At 45.8% G+C, this 17877-nt stretch overlaps 1 protein-coding gene across 4 annotated transcripts; it reads left to right on the forward strand.

Moving 5' to 3' along the window:
• The first annotated feature begins 3427 nt into the window (after positions 1-3427).
• LOC120725824 lies at positions 3428-9468 on the forward strand. 4 transcript variants are annotated; one of them, XM_040018874.1, is made up of 3 exons: positions 3428-8592; positions 8874-8933; positions 9367-9468. In XM_040018874.1, exon 1 carries the CDS (start codon positions 3461-3463, stop codon positions 8087-8089), a length of 4629 nt encoding a protein of 1542 aa, XP_039874808.1. In that variant the 5' UTR covers positions 3428-3460; the 3' UTR covers positions 8090-8592; positions 8874-8933; positions 9367-9468. The 4 variants fall into 4 exon arrangements, with proteins under 4 accessions (XP_039874808.1, XP_039874807.1, XP_039874806.1 ...); XM_040018873.1 differs by having other exon boundaries at positions 3428-8933; XM_040018872.1 differs by having other exon boundaries at positions 3428-8878; positions 9312-9468.
• The last annotated feature ends 8409 nt before the right edge of the window (positions 9469-17877 follow it).

Genomic DNA, 17877 nt, shown 5'->3' on the forward strand with positions numbered 1-17877 from the left:
CTGAACTGTTTGAAAATCTCTTGGCACGTAACATCTGTCAATTTTGATGCGATAGACAGATGGAGTAGAGTTGAAGTCTCCATTTTGATCTTCTTCTCTGACTCTGAATTGATGAAACATGCGCTCAATGTCGCACATCACTGCAACTGGACCTTTCCGAAATCGGCACAGGACCCCCACCAGAGAGTTGGTTAACTCTGGCCCTGTAAGCAGGCAGTCGTTCAAGGACACCCCTTCGTACTTTGCTGAACAATCAAACACCACTCTTATTTTGCCAGGCTTTTGAGGATGATACACTCCATGGTGTGGAATGTACCAGGCAGGGCTTTTGTCCAGGTCTACAGAGGGAACTCTTTCTGCATCACCACGCTCTATAGGCTCTCTCATGAACTCTGTGTAGTCGTTGTGGTGTTGTTTGTCCTTCTCAAATCTTCTCTTCAAATTTTTGAGTCGGTGTTCTGCACAGCTCCGGTTGTTTGCCAGACTTGTGTAACATATGTGTTAAATACTTGTGAATTTCACCCAAAACACATTTTTTTGGATTAAATATGTCATTTTGGCATCTCACTCTCCTACCTGTGTGATCTGAGTCTGTGTGGGTGTGCGCTGCGTGATGACGTAGGCGCGTGCATGTGTGCCCCGGTCACAGCTCCTTTCAGCATGGCCGGAGGTAAGTCACTGCCACGTTGCTCTCAGCTAATTAAAGTTTGTTCGGATCCCAAGCTGCAATGTGAATACAGCCGAACCGCCGCGTTTTTGTTTGTCATTAAGAGACTCATTCGGGATAAGTTTTGTGGAGGGCGGAGTTCGCTAATATACACTTATAATGAGTTTTAGCCGAGAACGCAGCTGAAATGCTAGCATGCTAAGTTAGCCTGATCGCTAGCGGCTTGAGAGCGTACTCGCGGCAGTCTTTTTTTTAACAGCATGCACTCTTTTTCCCTTCGTCAGGAGAGGTGTACTGGCAGTCGCGTGACACACACAGATCAGACACATATTTCTGTGTTGCAGGTATGGAGATGTTCTTATGTTTTGGAGATGCAGTCTTTCATTCATTGTTTTTATAATTACAGTGTTGTATTGCCTGTTAGATGGCGGTTATTAATATGATTGTACTGAAGTATAATGTTTGAACTATAAGCACTAGAATATTGGGTCCTGGTTATTGAATTGTATTTATCTGACTGTTTAATTTGTTTTTGAATTATTTTGTTTAGTCTTATAAGTTGTTTTTGATGTTTTTTCAGTGACATATTATTTATTTTGTGCTTTTTGTTTTTGAGAGCTTAAGTGAATGTTTTAAAACAATTTGTTGTATTTGATTTATTATATTATTATAGTATTAATGAAGCTGCAGGCACAGCTCCTTTCAGCATGGCCGGAGGAGAGGTGTACTGGCAGTCGCGTGACACACACAGATCAGACACATATTTCTGTGTTGCAGATGTGCAGTAAACAGCCAAAGACCCAGTACTGTCTCCTGCCTCTTACTTTCACGCCAGAACACAACGCAAGAACAACAGGCGTAACACTTGAACGGGTTACATTGGTGCCGTGACCCTTTGGATTCATCAAGCATCGACGTCATCTCGATCACCGTGGGGAGCTCTTCGCAATTGCCCTTGCTCCAAGTTGGTTGCTTTTCCTAACTTGTGTGGGACTTTTTGAATGAGCTTGGACATTTAATCTGCTCAATTCTCATCCTGAATAACATTAAGTGTTAGTTACGAAGACTGTGTTTGCTTTTGTACAGTTGCACTATTTGGAATCTTGTTTTTTTTTGTGATTGTGCTTTATTCATCATTATGGAGTCAGCATCTGGTTCAGAGGCAACTGGCGTTCTTGATGGGGAGGTTTCCTCTAATGTTGGTTTGGGGCGAGGGTGGTTTCTTGGGGATGGGGTTCAGACACCTAAAGTTGGTGTGTCATTTGCTCCCAAGTTTTGTTCCACTCGTCTCCAGGTTCCCCCCTGTGACATTCAGACCCCGCAGACAGCTGCCAATGCTGAGTTGAGTACACTCATCTCAGATTTGGCCAATCAGATTGGTCAGTCCATTGCAGCCCAGCTGCAGGGTGATAAGGGGACCAGTATGCCTACTGAAACCTCTAAGGCTGAGCAGGGACCCCCTGAGCTAAATTTGTCTGGGGTGAAACTTGTCTTGCAATCAGATGTCAAAGAGCCACCAGTTTTCAGGGGTGATGGCAGTGATAAATTCTCCATTCATGAATGGGTTGAAATGATGGAAATGTACTTTGTAAAACGCAACACACCAACAGATCAGCGATCACGTGACATATTGGCTAGGTTGATGGGGAAGGCTAAGGATGTAGTGAGGGTTACCCTACGTCACAACCCCTCACTTGACCATGTCCAGGTTCCTGAATTGATATTTGACATTCTGAAACAGCACTTTAGTGTATTGACTTACTCGTCTATGCCTATGGCTGACTTCTATAACACCAAACCATTACAACATGAGGGAGTGATGGAATATTGGATAAGGCTAAACAATGCTATTGACGTTGCTGACGAGTGCTTGCGTAGGCAGGGGCGTAATGTTGAGGATCCAGGGCGTGAGGTCTCGATGATGTTCATCAAGTATTGCCCTGACCCCATCCTCTTGAACAGGCTCAGCATCAAAGCAGCTGAGGAGTGGACAACCACTGAGGTTCAAGAGCGTATTGATAGCTTCCAGCGTGAACTCAGGGCACGCAGTCAGGGCAGTTTCCACACCTCACAGAGGAGAGAGGTTAGCCACAACTGCTCTATTGTGCCTCAAGAAGCGATGGCATCACAGCCTGTGCAGGCCAGTGTCGGCCTGCAGTCTCAGCCTACAGCACCAGTCTCAAACCTCGCTTATCAGCTTTCGCCCACAGCAGCTTGCTTCACTCCTGTTCTAGCTGATGTTTCGACAACCTGTCCTTCTGGGACATCAGTGTCTTCTTGTCCGGTGCCTACGCCTACTCCTCAGTTCCAACAGTCACCAACATGCCCTGTGACCACTCAGTCTAGTCAGCAGTCAGTTGGTTGCGAGCTTGGTTCGACTAACACCCAAGCTTTTGATGTGACTGGCATGCGCGCTCTGATCAGCCTCTTGGATCGCGTGATTGCATGTCAGAATGTGCAGACTGCAGCCCCTGCATCTGCACCTTCGCAGCGTTTTACCCGCGGGCCCTTCCTTAAGAAGAGTTGTCAGGTCTGTGGCAACACTGGTCATTCCACTCACATGCACTGCAGGAGAGAGAATCTCTGTCTTGCATGCTTTGCTCCTGGTCATTGGAAAAAGGACTGTCACAGTCGTCGTGAGGGACGGGAGGCTGGAGCTGTCGCGAGGCAGAGTTGGCCTTCGGAAAACTGAATCACCCACACTTGGAGAGGGGCAGTGTGGGGGATGAACCTAATACCCTCGATCATGATGAATCGGATCTTGAATTTCTTTATGTCAACACCTGTTCAACAATGCCAGAGGGATACCGTGTCGTGGTTCAGGGACCAGCAGTAGTGCCTACATTTAGTGAATTGTTCTACACCCAAGTTGCAGTGAACGACAAGGTTAACTTGAGGGGCATGATGGATTCTGGGTCCATGGCTTGCACTATGAGTGAAGAGGCCGAGAAGTCACTTAGAGAGGCTGGAGCTCTTGTGAGTGGACCGCAGTCGGCCGAACGTATTGTGCTGGTTGGCTGTGGTGGGAAGCAGACCCACCCAAAGTGCGTCTATGACTTGACACTTACTGTCCACGGTGTGAAATGCATTGTACCAGTTTTGGTAGTGTCGGGCCAGCGTGATGAGCTCATCATTGGCTCCAATGTCCTCAAGTACCTGATGCGAGTTATGAAACATTCTGATGACTATTGGAAGCTTGTGTCTGTGGGAAGCAAGCACTCGCTTCTTGACTATGAGCACTTCTTGGACATGATGTCGTGCACCACCAGATGGAGGGGTGAGGAGGTTCCTGACAAAATTGGCACTGTGAAACTGCCTCGTGCTGTGACACTACACCCACAGTGTGAGCATCTGGTATGGGGCAGGCTGCCCAGCAATGTGCCAGTCTCTCCAGGCAGCACGATCATCGTGGAACCTTGCACCTCTGGGTCTGGGCCGAGAGACGTTCTTGTTGGCCGGGTGATCACATCCATGTGGGGTGATCGGTGGGTGCCATTGAAGATGACCAATCTCTCCTCAAAACCACTTACCTTGAAACGCAACTCGAGGGTTGCTGTTGTTTCATCTTGCCTTGCGGTGGAGGACCTTGATTTCCAGCAGGACTCCTGCAAGATGGCGAGTATGGCCCAGGTACCAGCCAGTGGGCCAGCCGCTACTGAGGCTGTCTTGAATGACAGGTTGTGCTCTCTAGGTTTGGGTGATCTTGACATTGACTCATGCCATGCCAGCTTACATTCAAAGAGAGAGCTTGTTGAGCTAATTGAGCAGTATGAGGACATCTTCTCTAGACACCCGCTTGACTGTGGCGAAGCTAAACGCTTTGTACATCGGATCCACCTGACTGATGAACGCCCATTCCGCATGCCTTACAGAAGAGTACCCCCTGCTCATTACCAACAACTAAGGCAGGTACTCACTGACATGGAGGAGAAAGGGATTATTCGCAAATCCATCAGCGAGTATGCATCCCCCCTCGTCATGGTCTGGAAAAAGGATGGTGGATTGCGGATTTGTACGGACTTCAGGTGGTTGAATGCGCGAACTCTTAAGGATGCGCACCCACTCCCTCACCAAGCGGATTGCCTTGCCGCGCTTGGGGGCAATGCCTTCTTCAGCACGATGGACTTAACCTCTGGGTTTTACAACATTCCAATGTGTGAGGAGGATAAGAAGTACACCGCTTTCACAACGCCTGTTGGCCTGTACGAATACAACCGGATGCCACAAGGGCTCTGCAATAGCCCAGCCTCATTTATGCGCATGATGCTGAACATCTTTGGTGACCTCAACTTCACCAGTCTGCTCTGCTACTTGGATGACCTCCTGGTCTTTGCCCCCACTGAAGAGGAAGCCCTGTGCCGGCTCAGAGCTGTTTTTCAAAGGTTGAGAGACAACAATCTCAAGCTGAGTCCAAAGAAGTGTCATCTGCTGCGGAAGTCAGTCAGGTTTCTTGGTCATGTCATCGACCAGACCGGAGTCGCTGTGGACCCAGCTAAGGTGGAAGTGATTTCCAAGATGCCGAAGGAGGCTCTAATGGAGAAGGATGGTTGCACTCCTTCTGTGAAAAGGATTAAGTCCTTTTTAGGAATGGTCTTTTTCTATCAGTGTTTCATTCCTGGTTGCTCTGCCATTGCCAAGCCTCTGTTTGCTCTGACGGCTGGCCAGAAGAGGAAGGGACGGACTAGTCAGGCTGGGAGGGGTGCTGGCATGTTCAGGAAGTTGACTGCTGCGGATTGGAGCCCTGCATGTGACAAGGCCTTTCATAAACTGAAGGACGACCTCCTTAACTGTGCCGTGTTGGCTCATCCTGACTTTTCACGACCATTCATTTTGTCTGTGGATGCTTCTCTGGATGGACTGGGAGCGGTTTTATCACAATTGCCTATCGACGGGGATAAGGCACGCCCTATTGCTTTCGCGAGCAAAGCGCTAAGCAGGTCACAGCAGAGATACCCAGCTCATCGCCTTGAGTTCATGGCCCTGAAGTGGAGCATCTCTGAAAAGTTCAGCCACTGGTTGAAGGGGCACAAGTTCACAGTGTGGACTGACAACAACCCGCTCGTTCATATATTGACCAAGCCCAAGCTGGACGCTTATGAACAAAGGTGGGTGGCCAAGCTTTCATCCTACAACTTTGATTTGAGGTACATCCCAGGTCGAAAGAATGTTGTAGCAGATGCACTCAGTCGTGACCCCTTCACCTATTCTATTGGTGGGCGCTTGCTTCAGGAGCCCTACGAGCACTTGGTGCGGAATGCAGAAGGTGCGGCGGCTCATGAGGTGCAGGACGCTTTCAGGTTTGGTGTCCAAAATCTTCAGGTTGCCCAACAACCTGTTCCAGCTTTGACCTCAGAAGGTTCCTACAGTTCGTCGGAAGTCACGGCTACCTTGGTTCACCATGATTACTGGGAAACCGCTGCGGAGAATAGAGCTGCCTCCCTTCTCCACCTTGTTCAGCAGTTGCAACCAGTTGGCAATGATGTACTGCCATCACTTACCTTACATGAGTTGGAGGACCACCAACTTCAAGATCCTATCATCTCCGCGGTCCTGCCACTCGTAGCCCGCAGGAGACGCCCTTCCAGGCGTGAGAGACATGATATGGATTCCAGGGCACTGGCCTTATTGAAGCACTGGGAGAGGCTCAAGGTTCGGGATGGCATTCTCTACAGGGAGACGAGAGACCCTGTGAGCAAAACAAAGAGACTCCAGTTGGTGTTGCCAGTGAATTTACGGGCGCAGGCCTTGAAAGGTGTCCACGATTTGGCAGGGCACCAGGGTCAAGTTCGGACCCTCCACCTAGCAAGGCAACGTTTTTTCTGGCCCAATATGGAGAGGGATGTGAAGGAGCATGTTTGGTGCTGTGGAAGGTGCATACTTGCCAAGACTCCAGAGCCTGCAGCACGAGCCCCATTAGAGAGCATTAAGACCTCTGCTCCCATGGAGCTCATCTGCATTGACTTTTGGTCAGCAGAGGACAAAAAGAAGCGCTCTGTTGATGTGCTTGTGGCGACTGACCACTTCACGAAGATGGCCTTTGCTTTCCCGTGCAAGAATCAGACTGCCAAGCAGGTTGCCAGAAAGTTATGGGACTGTGTTTTTTGTGTATATGGTTTCCCTGAGCGTATTCACTCAGACCAAGGTCCCAGTTTTGAAAGTGAATTATTTTCTGAACTCCTGCAGATTTCGGGCGTTGCCAAGTCTCACACTACTGCTTATCACCCTATGGGCAATGGTGGCACGGAGCGGTTCAACCGCACACTAGGCAACATGCTGCGAGCTCTCCCTCTCAGAGCCAAACAGGAATGGCCGCAGCAGATTCAGACATTGACCTTTGCTTATAATGCAACTGTTCACGAGACTACTGGATATGCCCCATTCTACTTGATGTTCGGCCGTGTCCCACGACTACCGGTCGACGTTATGTTCAAGTCGGTTTTGCATGATCCCATTGTGGTGGACTTTAACAGCTACTCCAAGCTTCTTCTGTCATACTTGTCTGAGGCTGCCAAGATCGCCCAGGAGCACACCAGCAATGAGCAGGAGCATCAGGCTCGTCAATACAATAAGAAAATCAAAGGTGTGTCTCTGAATGTTGGGGATCGCGTCCTGCTTGCCAATAAAGGCGAGCGGGGCAAGAAGAAACTTGCAGACAAGTGGGAGCCTCAGGTTTATACTGTTGTGGAGAGTCATTCCAGGACCCACATTTACAGGATCAGTGACTCTTCAGGCCAGAGTAAGGTTGTACACAGAAACCTTCTGTTGGACGTGAGTTTCCTTCCTGTCCAGGATTCATTGGGAAGTCAGTCCCTGGACGTTTTCTCCAGTGAGGGGGATCTCAGTGCTTGTGGGGATCTGGAGGACTCTAGCAGTCTAGAGACAGAGTCTACCGCAGCAAGGACTTCCTTGTGGGTCCTTTCGGATTTGAGCCATGGAGTGGATGTGGATTCTGTGGCAGGAGAACATGCCTCACAGTCCACGGATCGTCAGCATGGTTCATGTGATGGTGCGGATGTGGACAATGCCTTACCTGACTCTCAGACTTGCACAACGCACACTTCAGCAAGCCCTTCTGGTCAGGCCCAGCACTTTGCTCTTCCTACTCCGGTTGACTGTTCCGCTACCTCTGATTTGACACAGTCTGGCACAGATTCTGCTCCAGGTGCCTGTCATGGGGACGCTGTTGTTCCGCAGACTGTTCCTGTTTCTGGCTCAGACATCAATCAGACCTCTGGTCAGCCGTATACTGGGCAGCCGTCCAACCTGCCAAGACATGACCCTGACCATGCCAATGTTCGAGGCAGAGTGGTTACCAGAGCAGGTCGGGTGGTAAAGTCAGTCAACAGGCTGATAGAAAACATGGTCCAGAAGCCTATTACATGGGGCCTGTTACCACCACGGGAGGCTCGGCCTCGGACATAGACTGTTTTTTGGTCATCCCATTGCGTATTATGAATGTGTTGTATTTCCTTGGGGCATCATGACACCCGCCCTGTGCGTCTTTAATGGGACCATGTTTGATGAGGTGTAGGCTGCACCTTTGTGTTCTGAAAGGGTTGGAGGCCTGATCAACCTGTCCAACTTCTTTTAATCCATTTACGGATAGTTTTTTAACTGAACTATGGGATAAGATCCTTGGGTTACCTGGTCCGGAGGTGATGGTAGTTCAGCATCGTTGTGCCTCTTGGTGTTGCAGTACCATTCAGATGTGTAGTGATTTTGGTGAAATTCAGGAGGGGTGAATGTAACATATGTGTTAAATACTTGTGAATTTCACCCAAAACACATTTTTTTGGATTAAATATGTCATTTTGGCATCTCACTCTCCTACCTGTGTGATCTGAGTCTGTGTGGGTGTGCGCTGCGTGATGACGTAGGCGCGTGCATGTGTGCCCCGGTCACAGCTCCTTTCAGCATGGCCGGAGGTAAGTCACTGCCACGTTGCTCTCAGCTAATTAAAGTTTGTTCGGATCCCAAGCTGCAATGTGAATACAGCCGAACCGCCGCGTTTTTGTTTGTCATTAAGAGACTCATTCGGGATAAGTTTTGTGGAGGGCGGAGTTCGCTAATATACACTTATAATGAGTTTTAGCCGAGAACGCAGCTGAAATGCTAGCATGCTAAGTTAGCCTGATCGCTAGCGGCTTGAGAGCGTACTCGCGGCAGTCTTTTTTTTAACAGCATGCACTCTTTTTCCCTTCGTCAGGAGAGGTGTACTGGCAGTCGCGTGACACACACAGATCAGACACATATTTCTGTGTTGCAGGTATGGAGATGTTCTTATGTTTTGGAGATGCAGTCTTTCATTCATTGTTTTTATAATTACAGTGTTGTATTGCCTGTTAGATGGCGGTTATTAATATGATTGTACTGAAGTATAATGTTTGAACTATAAGCACTAGAATATTGGGTCCTGGTTATTGAATTGTATTTATCTGACTGTTTAATTTGTTTTTGAATTATTTTGTTTAGTCTTATAAGTTGTTTTTGATGTTTTTTCAGTGACATATTATTTATTTTGTGCTTTTTGTTTTTGAGAGCTTAAGTGAATGTTTTAAAACAATTTGTTGTATTTGATTTATTATATTATTATAGTATTAATGAAGCTGCAGGCACAGCTCCTTTCAGCATGGCCGGAGGAGAGGTGTACTGGCAGTCGCGTGACACACACAGATCAGACACATATTTCTGTGTTGCAGATGTGCAGTAAACAGCCAAAGACCCAGTACTGTCTCCTGCCTCTTACTTTCACGCCAGAACACAACGCAAGAACAACAGGCGTAACACTTGAACGGGTTACACTTGGTCCGTCTTCCTTAAATGTCAAAGGTAACTCACAGTGTCCATCTGCTTTCATCTTCACTCCTTCTTCCATTATGGAGATGAAGCTTAAATCTTCTTGTGAGAAGTGGGAATTGTAAGCGCCAGACGTCTGCTTTATATTTTTATTTACGATTGAGTTCACGTTTGTTTTATAATTCATAGAATCATTACATAAGTCATCTTTTCAGGATTAATAAATGTGAAAATATATGTGTTTACATAAAGTAATTTTAAGTCACTGTTTTGGGATTGGAACCTAAAAGGGGGTACCTCTCACTTTAAGTATGTAAGTGTAATAGTAGCATGAAACAGTGTGTGAGAGGGAAGGGGAGGAGCATGGACAGAGAGGTTAGGAGTCTCACGGTTTTCTGACCGCGTGCACAGCTAGTTCTGGATAACTGCTATTTTTTGGAACTTTCATGCTTATTTAGGAAGGAGTTCATTGTTACATCTTCAGTTTGTAATAAATAAACAGTCTTCAAATCATAATGCAACTGGAAGCATTTCTTTTGGAAACCAGGAACACGCGTCAGCCATAGACTCTTCTTTTTTGAACTTGGTTTATTGGAAATTACCCTACATTAGTCAGAAAACCCTCTTGCTCCTTTTTTGGGAGAAGGAATACTGAAAAGGATCATGTTTAGCAACGCCGTGCACTGTGGATTGAAGGTAATAGCCTACTTGGAGGAAGAATCACGGTAAGCAGTGAAAACAAGCTTTGCTACTGTGGAAATTTGTCATAATGCATGAGAGTGATGAAGAACCAGTGTGTGGAAAAAGAGAATCAAAAATGACAGAAAAGGCTGTCGAGGAAAAGCTGCACAGGTTGACCCAGTCTAGAAAGGCTAAGCTAGGCCACCTAACTAGCCAAGCTAATCAGCTCGAACGGCTAATGGAAGATGATGCTAACGTGAATGCTGTTAAGCAGAAATTGCATTTAGACTACCAAGATTCATTTGGAGAACTGTGTAAGATAAATGATAGTTTGAGAGTATTAATGCATGAGGAAGAATTTGAAAAGGACCAAAGTGCTTGGTATGAACCTAATGCTAGTTGTATTCGTGGATTTATGCAACATGTGGAAACGTGGGTTAAAGCAGCTGAGGAGCGCACAGAACAAGCTAAACAGTGTGATGCAGACATCCAGCCTTCCGACAGTGTTTCTGTGATGTCCGCTGCATTAAGCAGTAAAAGCAGGAGGCGCAGGTCAGCCGTTGGGAGCCAAGTGTCCACTGCTTCCTCAGTACGCCTCAAAGCTGAAATGGAGAGAGCCACATTGCTTGCACAAGCAACTGCTCTCAAACAAAAACAAGAGCTTGAACGACAGGAAACTGAGTTGAAAGCAAAAAGAGAGCAGCTAGATCTGCAAACTGCTATTGCCGCCTCTGATGCTAAATTAAAGGTATTAGAGAATTTTGAAAATGAGCGCTCGTCACATGTGAGTCCTGAATACCCAACGACTATTGATTCTGGATTCATACCATTACCTGTAAGTCAAACTCCAGTCACCAACACAGAAAATGGATATGGGGAATTCATGCCTTTACAAAATCACCCTATTGGTACGCAGCAGTCTAGAGTGGATTTTGCAGCAGATGAGCAAGCAGTTGAAACACTCTGTACTGTTATGACATGTCAGAATAATATAACGGAGCTGATGGTGAAACAACAAAAAATGATGACATTGCCACCTTTAGACATCCCTACCTTCAGTGGTGATCCTCTAGATTACAATACATTTGTAAGCGCCTTTGAGCACGGAGTAGAGTCTCGCACTGAAAGTCCTAAGGATTGCCTCTACTTCTTAGAGCAGTTCACTAATGGACAGCCGAAAGAGCTAATAAAGAGCTGCCTTCATATGAAGCCAGATGTAGGCTATCACAAGGCTAAACAGCTCCTTAAAGAGCATTTTGGAAATGACTACAAAGTTGCTGTAGCCTACATGAACAAGGTCTCAAAGTGGGCACCTATCAAGCCAGAAGATGCAGAAGCTTTAAATGCGTTTTCACTCTTTCTGACAGCTTGCTGTAACACCATGGCTGAAGTGAGTTACATGGAGGAACTTGATAACGTCGCAAGCTTGAAAGCCATTGTAGCAAAACTTCCATACAGGTTACGTGAAAGGTGGAGATCTGTTGTGTGTGGTATGCAAGAGCGAGGCGACAGAAGAGTCAAGTTCAAGGATTTGGTGGAGTTTATTAATAAACAAGCCAAAATTGCACTTCACCCTGTTTTTGGTGACATAAAGGATAGCACCACTGCTAAACCATTCACCATTAAACAAAACAGTAACAAGGATCAGAAAAGGGTTGTAATGAAGAAGTCATTCACCACCAGTGCCATACCATTGGACATTCAGGAGAAAGACACAAAGCCAATGGAAAACACAAATTATGTGAAACCCACTCCACAGGCATGTCTGTTCTGTAACAGTGGGCACATCATAGACCTGTGTGGTAAGTTTAAGGGCAAGCCACACAACGAAAAGTTGGAATTTTTGAAAGGCAAAGGACTGTGTTTTAGCTGTTTGAAGCAAGGTCACATGAGCAAACTTTGTAAGAGAAAGGTGAGCTGTGAGGTATGTTCTCTTGCTCATCATACATTGTTGCATATCAAGAAAAGAGACACAGACGCTGACACAGAGAAGAAAACTAAGAACAGTGAAAGTCAAACGATCTTAAGTGCCTTTGTCTGTGCAGAGTCTGAGGATTGTGGGCCAACTGGGGCCGGGGAAGATGACTGCACACTTGCAATAGTTCCTGTACAGGTCAAAGCCAAAAAGGGAAGTGTAGTAGTGCAGACTTACGCCTTCTTGGACCCAGGAAGCTCTGCCACATTCTGTACAGAGACATTAATGGACAAATTGAAGATCACTGGAAGGAAAACTGATATACTACTGAAAACTATGAATGAAGAGAAACCTGTCTGTACTCATGTAGTGTCAGGCTTGGAGGTCAGTAGTTTATCTGGTGACGACTTTATTGATCTGCCAGATGTCTTCACACAAAGGACAATACCTGTAGGAAAAGAAAACATACCCCTACAGAAGGACCTCGAAAAGTGGCCTTACCTTAAAGAAGTAAAACTGCCTCGAATTGAGACTGACATTGGATTGCTTATCGGAGCAAATGTACCTAAAGCAATGGAGCCATGGGAGGTTGTAAGCAGTGTAGGTAATGGACCGTATGCTGTAAGAACCAAACTAGGTTGGACTGTGAATGGACCTTTGAGAGAAACTGGCTGTCATGCAGACAAGAGAAACCCAGCCAAGGCTAATGCAAACCGCATATCAGTGAGCCGTTTAGAGAACCTGTGGCTTCAACAGTTCATGGTGGATTTTCCAGAGGGAGGAAAACATGATGAAGTGGAAATGTCAAGAGAGGACCATCAGTTTATGGACATGGCCATGGAATCTGCAAAACTGATGGATGGCCACTATACAATATGTCTACCTCTGAAGAACAGATTGGTCAACATGCCAAATAATCGCTCAGTCGCTGAACAACGAGCACGTAACTTGAGGCTTAAATTTCTCAGGCATGACTGCTTCCGACAAGAGTACACAGACTTCATGGAAGACCTTCTTAAAAATGGCTATGCAGTACAACTGTCAAATGATGAACTGGCGCACAAAGAAGGAAAAGTGTGGTATATACCCCATCACGCCGTGTACCACCCTGTGAAGCAGAAATTAAGAGTTGTGTTCGACTGTGCAGCATCCTATCAGGGCACATCCCTGAATGATCAACTTCTTCAGGGTCCAGATTTGACCAGCAGTCTCATTGGTGTTGTCATACGATTTAGACAGGAACCTGTTGCAATTATGGCAGACGTTGAAGCAATGTTTCACCAGGTGAAGGTGCCCGACGGTGACTCTGACTTACTTAGGTTCCTCTGGTGGACAGGTGGCGACTGCAATCAAGCTTTGACTGAGCACAAGATGACTGTGCATTTGTTTGGGGCCACATCCTCACCCAGTTGTGCCAATTTCGCTTTGAGGAAGTGTGCTGAAGACCAGAGTAGGCAGTTCAGAGCTGAAGTTGTTCAAACAGTCTTGCAGAACTTTTACGTTGATGACTGTCTCAAGTCTGTCGCTACGGAGGAGGCAGCTATATCAATGTGTCAAGATCTAATGAAAATCTGTGCCAACGGAGGCTTCCGTCTCAACAAATGGGTGAGCAACCAAAGGAAGGTGCTTGACTCCATCCCAAAGTCTGAACTGGCAGCAGAAATGAAAAGCCTGGACCTGGATCATGGCAAACTTCCACTTGAGAGGGCCCTTGGTCTCAATTGGTGTGTTGAGTCAGACACATTCAGATTTAAGATCAACATCAAGGATCGCCCATTCACAAGAAGAGGACTTCTTTCTGTCATTGGATCAGTGTATGACCCATTAGGCATTTTGGCGCCAGCAGTCTTGCCAGCAAAGATTATCCTGCAGGAATTGTGCAGATTGAAGATCGGGTGGGATGACAACTTACCTGAGCACATAAAGAGGCGGTGGACTGACTGGTTAACCAGCCTTCCTGCTTTGGAACACTTCTCAGTTGCAAGATGTTTCAAGCCCAAAGATTTTGGAAATAATGTATTTGCACAACTACATCACTTTGCAGACGCAAGTGAGGATGCATATGGCTCAGTCAGCTACCTACTCATGCGTAACACGAGCAATGAGACACAATGTGCATTTATGATGGGCAAGTCCAGAGTGGCGCCTCTCAGGCCTCCTACCATACCCCGCCTGGAATTGACTGCTGCTACAGTAGCCATTAGGATGGATAGTGTCCTGAGAAGAGAACTACAACTGAACCTTGCAGAATCAGTACGGTGGTGCTCCAGTATCTCCGGAATGAGACCACGCGTTTTCGTACGTTTGTGGCAAACAGAGTTGCAACTATTCTGAAAGGCTCTGATGTGGAACAGTGGAAACACATCAGCACAGACAAGAATCCTGCTGACTGCGCCTCAAGAGGGCAAAGAGTAGATGAATTTATGAAGAACAGAACGTGGGTGTCTGGGCCAGATTTTCTTCGCAGTCCAGTAGAGTTTTGGCCTAACACTCCACTGAATTGTTCGGAGATCACTTCTGGTGATCCTGAGATCAAGAGAGCCACAGTAAACAAAATAGAGGTGGAAGAAAATGTTGCTCCATTCAAGAGACTGATGAATTACTTCTCATCATGGACAAAGTTGAAAAGAGCGGTGGTGTGGTTCCTGAAACTTAAAGCCTTACTTTGGAGTCTCTGTCAAAAACGTAAAGAGCTATGCGTAACCAGTGTGGAGAATAGCCTTGACAATGATCGACAGCTGAGGCAAAGTCAGATTGACAGTTTCAGGACAAGCTTCAAGCCTACACAAATTTCAGTGGAAGACCTGAATCAAGCAGAGCTCGATATAATCAGATTTTGCCAAAAGGAGAAATTCTCGGAAGAGGTTTCAGCTCTTCACAAGGAACAAAGTGTGAAGCGCAATAGCCACTTATACAAACTGAACCCTGTACTACAGGAAGATCTGTTGAGAGTTGGTGGAAGATTGAGCTGGGCAGCTATGCCGGAAATCGCTAAGCAGCCTATTATTCTGTCTAGAGACTTTCACATTTCTGACTTAGTCCTCCAACAGATACATGAAGAAACTGGTGCCAACACAGCCATTAGAAAGATCATCGCAAAGTGTGTGACATGTCGCCGCTTGCATGGGAGAGTTGGGAAACAACTGATGGCTGCTCTTCCACAAGAGCGAGTGTTGCCAGATGATCCACCCTTCACTCGGGTTGGTGTAGACTACTTCGGCCCATTCGAAGTAAGACGTGGATTCACTTGTTTAGCGGTTCGTGCAGTACACATAGAGCTGGCCTCATCATTAGACACAGATTCATGCATAAATGCAATCCGGCGCTTCATAGCATGGAGAGGACAAGTGAAGGAGATTCGCTCAGATAATGGGACGAATTTTGTTGCTGAAGGAAGCAGTCACTGACTGGAACACTTCACCGTTTCAGCATCTATTTCAACAGCATGGAATTAAGTGGACATTTAACCCTCCCACTGCTTCACATCATGGCGGAGCATGGGAGAGGTTGATAAGATCAATACGAAAAGTGCTGAATTCTACTGTGAGAGAACAAGTTCTGGAAGAAGAATGCCTTCATACAGTCTTATGTGAGGCAGAGTCGATCATCAACAGCTGACCAATCACCAGGGCATCAAGCGACCCAAATGATTTGGAGGCTCTGACACCTAATCATCTTTTGTTGTTGAAAACAAAACCTTCATTGCCTCCAGGATTGTTTGACCAGAATGACCTCTACTCACGACGTAGATGGAAACAGGTGCAATATATGTCCAATCTATTTTGGAAGAGATGGACTAAAGAATACCTACCTCAACTTCAGGAACGTCAGCGGTGGGCCACAGCATCAAGAAACTTTGCAGAAGGAGATGTCGTTCTTCATGTGGACGACTGTGCACCACGAAACTCATGGATTATGGGAAAGATCATCAAAACAGTTCCAGACAAGAAGGGTCTCGTTCGCCGAGTACGGATAAAGACAAAGACTAATGTTTTGGACAGACCCATCACCAAGATTTGTCTGCTTGTGGAATCTGAATGGGCTAGTGGTAAAGACTAAGCCCCTACGATGAGCCATGTGCTAGCAACCTCTGGCTCTTTCCTTCTTTCTCTCTTTCCTTCTTTTCTTTCTTATTCTTTTTCATCTGTTCTTTTGGAAATGGACAGAATCCAGCCCTAATATACTTTGCAAAGCTGATTGGCAAAGTATTGGGCAATTCATTTGTCTATAAATAATATTTTGTCATGTGTTTAAACATTGGATATGTCTAACATGGTTCATATTAAGTTTGTAAAGTTAAAAAATGTGGTAATTGTTCTAAGGCAATACATTATTAGAACAATTAGGGGCCGGTAATGTAAGCGCCAGACGTCTGCTTTATATTTTTATTTACGATTGAGTTCATGTTTGTTTTATAATTCATAGAATCATTACATAAGTCATCTTTTCAGGATTAATAAATGTGAAAATATATGTGTTTACATAAAGTAATTTTAAGTCACTGTTTTGGGATTGGAACCTAAAAGGGGGTACCTCTCACTTTAAGTATGTAAGTGTAATAGTAGCATGAAATCGTGTGTGAGAGGGAAGGGGAGGAGCATGGACAGAGAGGTTAGGAGTCTCATGGTTTTCTGACCGTGTGCACAGCTAGTTCTGGATAACTGCTATTTTTTGGAACTTTCATGCTTATTTAGGAAGGAGTTCATTGTTACATCTTCAGTTTGTAATAAATAAACAGTCTTCAAATCATAATGCAACTGGAAGCATTTCTTTTGGAAACCAGGAACACGCGTCAGCCATAGACTCTTCTTTTTTGAACTTGGTTTATTGGAAATTACCCTACAGGAATCTTCCACCTTTCTTTCATTGAAGTCGGACTCGAGCACTTTAATTACATCTGCGGATGTGACCACCTCTTTGACTTGTGTACGACAGATGTATTGCACTTCTTTGACCAACTGCTCAGCTGACTGATTGGGTGTCACTTCCTTGACAATGATCTTGTGGCTTCATCCTATGACGTCCCCATAGTCGACACATGGATTAGTTCCTCCAACTATTGTCCAGCCAAGGTCTGTTTTTTGGGCAAAAGGTTCATTATCTTTTCCCGCCACTACTTCTCTGGGTACCAACACTTGTGAACATTTGTAACCAATGAGCAAGCCTACTTCACATTCAATCAGTGGAGCAATTTCTTCAGCCAGGTGCTCTAAGTGTGGCCACGCTCTTGCTGTCCTTTGTGTGGGAATATGACTCAAATTCGCAGGAATAAACTCTCTTGTGTATGTCATGGGAAGAGGAATTCTCCTTGAATTCTGCAGCACTCACTAGCACCTTTGCTCCAACACTTCTTGTCTTGGAAGATTTCATTTTCTCTGAGTCACCTGCTTTGAGTGCATGAAGCGATGTTACTGGATTGCACGCAATCTTGGCTTCTCTCGCAATGAAGTCAACAAAGTGGCTAAATGTTGGAAAAGAACCATCTTGCTCTTCAATTTCAATGACCTTCCAATTCCACCCTGCTGTCAACCAATCAGGTAGCTTGCTTAGCATTCTCTGATTCTCATTGCAGTCATTTAAGACTTCAAGACCTTTAACCTGAAGCATGGCCGCTTCACATCCTCTGAGAAAATCTGAAAATTCTCGAAGTTCAACGCTATCCTTGTTACCAATCCTTGGCCATGATGTCAACTTATCTCTGAAAGCTTTGGTGATTACAAATGAACTTCCATATCTTTCCTCCAAAATGTTCCATGCTGAGTAATAAGCACGTTCTGTTCCCAGCAGAAAATAACTCTCAACAGCCTTTCTCGACAGT

Source organism: Simochromis diagramma, unplaced genomic scaffold (assembly GCF_900408965.1).
Source record: "Simochromis diagramma unplaced genomic scaffold, fSimDia1.1 OVJJ01000734.1, whole genome shotgun sequence".
Taxonomy (NCBI): Eukaryota; Metazoa; Chordata; class Actinopteri; order Cichliformes; family Cichlidae; genus Simochromis; species Simochromis diagramma.

Bases quoted from the DNA above. Each gene is read 5' to 3' on its own strand.
- LOC120725824 (XM_040018873.1), top strand. From the start codon at position 3,461: ATGCCAGAGGGATACCGTGTCGTGGTTCAGGGACCAGCAGTAGTGCCT.